Source organism: Rattus rattus, chromosome 2, assembly GCF_011064425.1.
Source record: "Rattus rattus isolate New Zealand chromosome 2, Rrattus_CSIRO_v1, whole genome shotgun sequence".
NCBI lineage: Eukaryota > Metazoa > Chordata > Mammalia > Rodentia > Muridae > Rattus > Rattus rattus.
In genome coordinates this window covers 164,699,694-164,704,206 of record NC_046155.1, presented here as the reverse complement: position 1 = coordinate 164,704,206, position 4,513 = coordinate 164,699,694, and the positions used below count along the sequence as shown (strand labels likewise).

Genomic DNA, 4,513 nt, shown 5'->3' with positions numbered 1-4,513 from the left:
TCTTGTCTAAGCACTGACTGTGAATAAGGCTCTTAAATAAACATTGAGGTCCCCAGTGAGACAGGGTGACACAGGCCTCACTTTGGAGGTCTGATTAAGAGTTCATTTGACCCTTCCTCTAGTCATCTTTTCCTTTGGCCGTCACATGATATGTTGACCTTAAGAAGATCACTAAAAAGGGGACCAACGTGCGTCAGGTTGTTGACCAGAATCTTATCCTCTAGCCAAAATACACACCTCCCCCTGACACAAACACACAGCCTCAGGATGTTCCAGGACATGTCCTGGGAGGGGCCTGGAGAGGCTCACACAGGGCCCCTCTCTGACCACTGAGATTCCCAGGACAGTTATAAAAGGGGACCAAGCTAGGCAGGAGTACCTGACACCATTACCATGAAGCTCGCTGGTGCTCTGGTGCTGCTCGGGGCTGCCCTGCTCCTCACTTCAGGGGGAGGTGGGTATTACTGTGTGGGAGTCAGGGATACAGGCTCTCTGGGCTCTCTCACCCTCTCTCCTGAGGGGAAGAGAGTTCTGATGCATGTCTTTTAAGGGAGGGTCGCCTTGTCTTTCTGTTCCAGATTGTGGCATTTGCCCAGTTATAGAAGAGGATGTTGGCCTATTTCTGTCCGGGACCCTAGACGACTATGTTAAGTATGTGGCAAGATACAAAGATGACCCTGAAGTATTGGAAAGTACTGGAAAAATCAAGCAATGTGTCGACAGCACCTTGACAGACGAAGACAAGAAAAACGCAGCTGCTGTCATCGTGAGTCCCTGTGTGTCTGGCTAGGGGCGGGGCTTGTGCTTCTCCCCAACACTGAGGCTTCTCTGTGAATCCAGAAATGGGACTCACCTGATTGAGGATGTCAGCAGGATGGGGCAGGAAGGGACTCTCAGGCTGCCTGAGCTCGGCATGGCTGCTCAGCTCAGCCAAGCCAGAGTAGAACCCAGCCTGAGTGGACCCTCCATCAGCCTTTCTGGCCCAGACTCCCAAGTCTAGTCACACAGGCACAGGGCCTGGCACCCTTCTCCTGCCTCGGTCTTTTATCCTAACTTTTCAAGCACCAAAACACTCATCTGTGTCCTTCTTCTCTTCACCTCCAAGAACACTGTGTGGATGCCAGGCCTGGGACATTTAAGGGGAGAATTAAAATGAACCCCCTTGCCCTTGTCCCTTTAACTGGTAGGATAAGTCATTGCCCCAGCTGCAGATATCTGAGGGTCACCACGATCATGTGACAGGAGTCAGTTCCCTTGTGGGACTCCACTGTCCCAGGCTCACCTGGAGCCCTGTCAGCTCCTCCCCATTCTGTCCCACTTGTACCTATGGTGTCCCACAAGGTGGCTCCTCCCATCTGACTGAGGCTCTTTACAAAGCTTGTCTCAACCGGCTGGGGACAAGGCTTCCTGGTCCTGGTCAGACCCATGAGCAATTACAAACTGGCTGCAGGTCCTCCCAGGAGGTGTCCCTATGCCTGGTCAGTGGGCCATGAGGGCTCCTTTACCTCTGAAGTCTCACTTGACTTTCTCTTTGCAGGAAAAAGTAAAAGCCAACCCGTTGTGTTGATGGGTACATCTTTGACCACAAGGAAGCCTCTTACCAGCTTCTCTGCATAGATGCAGCAATCACTACTCCTTCCCCCCAGGTGTCTAAAAACAGGAATCCAACAATAAAAGCCTTGCAATTCACAGCAGAGCCTGGATTTTTGGATTCGAGCTTGCGTCTGATGGGGTTGAAGGATCTGCAGGGACAATCAGTGGGACATTGATGTGCCACTGATCGGTTGTGGTGCTGCCAAAATGTCCTGCAGAATGCATTAGAGAATGCTAAGAGACCATAGTCACTACACCAGAGTCTCTGTCACTGTCATCAGACAGGGTTCACAGGGCACATACATCACCTCCCAGACTGAACTTCCCAGCATCATAGAAGAGAATAAGCCCAGGGAGACCAAGCGTGTGCTGAGGACCACATAGGCTATAAATAGCAGAATCTGTCACTGCTCCTCAGTGTTTAGGACATGAGCCAGTTCGTCAATGTGTGTGTATGACAAAACTACTCTGGGCCTCTGTGTCCTATCTAGGAGACAAAAATAAAACTACCTACCTCCGAGGTTGTCATGAGGCTTCCTGCCCCTCATAGAGAACAGTTCATCCTGGAAATCAGTGTGGGACCTGGCCTGAACCAGAACTCAGTTTATCCTAATATCAGCTACCCCGTTCTGAACCCAGTTACTTCCCCATCAGGTGTTACAAAGAATAGGCACTCAGGGTCCTAGAACTTCAGGACCTGTCCTGTGGCTCTGCTCTGTGGCTATGGCCCGAAGTTCTTTCCTACACCAGTCACCAAATAGTTGCCCTGTGGCCAGTCCTCAGGTCATGGTCCTTACTGCACCATCAATGATCCATGTCCTCACATGGGATCCAGGCTTCATTCCAACAGGCAAATCCAGAATATATGTATATATTCTGTATGTATGTATATACATACATACATACATACATACATATGTGTGTATGTGTGTGTGTGTGTGTGTGTGTGTGTGTGTGTATGTTGCTCATAATGCAGAGGCTTATGGAAGCCCCAAGGTGTGTTGTAGGCTCTCTCACACTAGGGTATGCTCTGAAAAGAATAAAGTGTACTATTCTTTTACCTAAGGTTGTGATAAAATAACCAAGGATGAGTATTTATAAAAAAAATTCTCATCATTTTGAAGGCTTCAGGTTCAAAGTCCTGCAGCCTCATTTTTTAGCCTTTATCGAGAGCCCACTCACCAGCATGGAGATAGAAAATGGCACCGCTCATAGCCAAGTCAGAGTGTGTTTGGTCTCCAACTCTCGTACAGAGTGACCTGAGCCAGTCTATAGCATTTGACCCTTCCTAGGGGAACACCCGAGACCTAATCACCTTCTGGTTGTCTCCTGCTTTTCCATCATCTCATATCTTGAGATCCTACAATTGGAACTAAGTTTCCAGCAGAGGAACTCTTAGGAAACACAGGAAACCAGATTCAAACCAAACACCACGTTAGGAGGCCATCTGGTATAGACTGAGGCCTAATGTCTGTGACCCAGGACTCCAACTTGCCAGTGTCTAGCCAGAGCTTGCTTCTGAAGGAGGCCTCCTGCCTTCTGTGAGCTAAGGGTGGTCTGAAGATATTGTGACTTAACTCTCCCTGATACACATGTGGGACACAGGAGACTATTCTCCTATGCTTCTTTCTGCAGATTAAAAAAGCCCAGATCTTCTCCATATCAGGCACAGCTCTACTTGGTTGGCTGGGATTTCCTAAAATCCTTATGGCTTTTTGTTTATAATTTCATGAAGCTATTCATCTACAAATAAGTATATTGTGGATTGAGGCAACTCTGGCCAGAGATAGTTAAGAGGAAAGTTTCCTCCCTCGACTCATTGGGAGACTTTAACACTAGTGAAATATTGTTCTAAGCACTTGCTTGGCCTGTGTTCATTTCCACCACAGAAAGGTGTTTATCCTTACTTTCCATTCTTTGACTGTTGGGGTTGCAATGATGTTCTTGCTTTCATTCCTGATGTTATTTGATATTTTCCAGTTTAATCTTTTCTTTGTTTTGCTTGAGACAGGATCTCATTATATAGACTAGGCAGGGTTCAAAGGAAGAGAGAACATCCTGCCTCTGTCCCTTTGTTCTAAGATTTAGGAAATGAACCACCATGAAACACCCATTTAAATTTTTTCTTCTCCTAGTCTTCCTCCTCCTCCTCCTCCTTCTCCTCCTCTTTTTTTCTCCTTCCTCTTACTTTTTCTCTCCTTTTCTTTCCTCTTTTGATATTCAGTTTCACCATTTAGTCCTGGCTAGCCTTATACTTTCTGTGTAGATCAGGCTGGCCTTGAACTCACTAAGATTCACATGCATTTGCTTCCTTCATGCTATGATTAAAGTTATTCACTTCCTTGCTCAGCTTCACTTTTATTTTCTTGACCAAGCTTACTACAGTTTTATCAGATTTACTAACTTAGTGTCCACAGAGGATACTCACTTGACCCCAAGAACTGTATAAAACCAGGAAACATAGGAGGAACTCAAACTTGTCCCGAGAAGAAAAACTTGCTTCAAGGAACATGACACCCCCAATCAGCAGGAAGTAGACAAACTATAATATTGTCCCATTTCAAAATCCTGACTTTATTTGGGGATGTTTTCTTTTTCTCTCATTGTTTTTTTTTCCTCTTACCTAGTGTTATGCAGCTGAAAAGGTGGAGGAAGATGAGGGGAAAATAATGAAATGAAGAGCAAACCACAAAGTAACAAAAGATAATTACAAGTGGTCCCCACCATGGACCTAAGGCAGAATATGGAGTGAGACTTCAACTGCAGTAGAGAAAGTAGCAGGGGATGAAGGGATAGGTTTTTTTTGAAGACACCATGAAAGATTTACTGCAGCCACAACTACTGCGATAATTCCCACTCTGCTCCCTGCACCCAAAGCACATGAGGGAAAAAGCTGGACCCTCAGAAATGTGGACACTCC

General features: G+C 46.4%; 1 protein-coding gene across 1 annotated transcript; it reads left to right on the top strand.

Moving 5' to 3' along the window:
* The first annotated feature begins 383 nt into the window (after window positions 1-383).
* Window positions 384-1,689, top strand: LOC116894442 (major allergen I polypeptide chain 1-like). The gene is made up of 3 exons (XM_032896144.1): window positions 384-454; window positions 579-766; window positions 1,538-1,689. Exons 1-3 carry the CDS (start codon window positions 394-396, stop codon window positions 1,565-1,567), a joined length of 279 nt encoding a protein of 92 aa, XP_032752035.1. The 5' UTR covers window positions 384-393; the 3' UTR covers window positions 1,568-1,689.
* The last annotated feature ends 2,824 nt before the right edge of the window (window positions 1,690-4,513 follow it).

What these genes read in the sequence shown, in the direction of transcription:
- LOC116894442 (XM_032896144.1), top strand. Translation starts at nt 394, where the DNA reads ATGAAGCTCGCTGGTGCTCTGGTGCTGCTCGGGGCTGCCCTGCTCCTC. An exon ending in GCTCCTCACTTCAGGGGGAG is followed by an intron (nt 455 to 578) that starts GTGGGTATTACT and finishes TTTCTGTTCCAG; the next exon opens with ATTGTGGCATTTGCCCAGTT. An exon ending in AAAACGCAGCTGCTGTCATC is followed by an intron (nt 767 to 1,537) that starts GTGAGTCCCTGT and finishes TTCTCTTTGCAG; the next exon opens with GAAAAAGTAAAAGCCAACCC.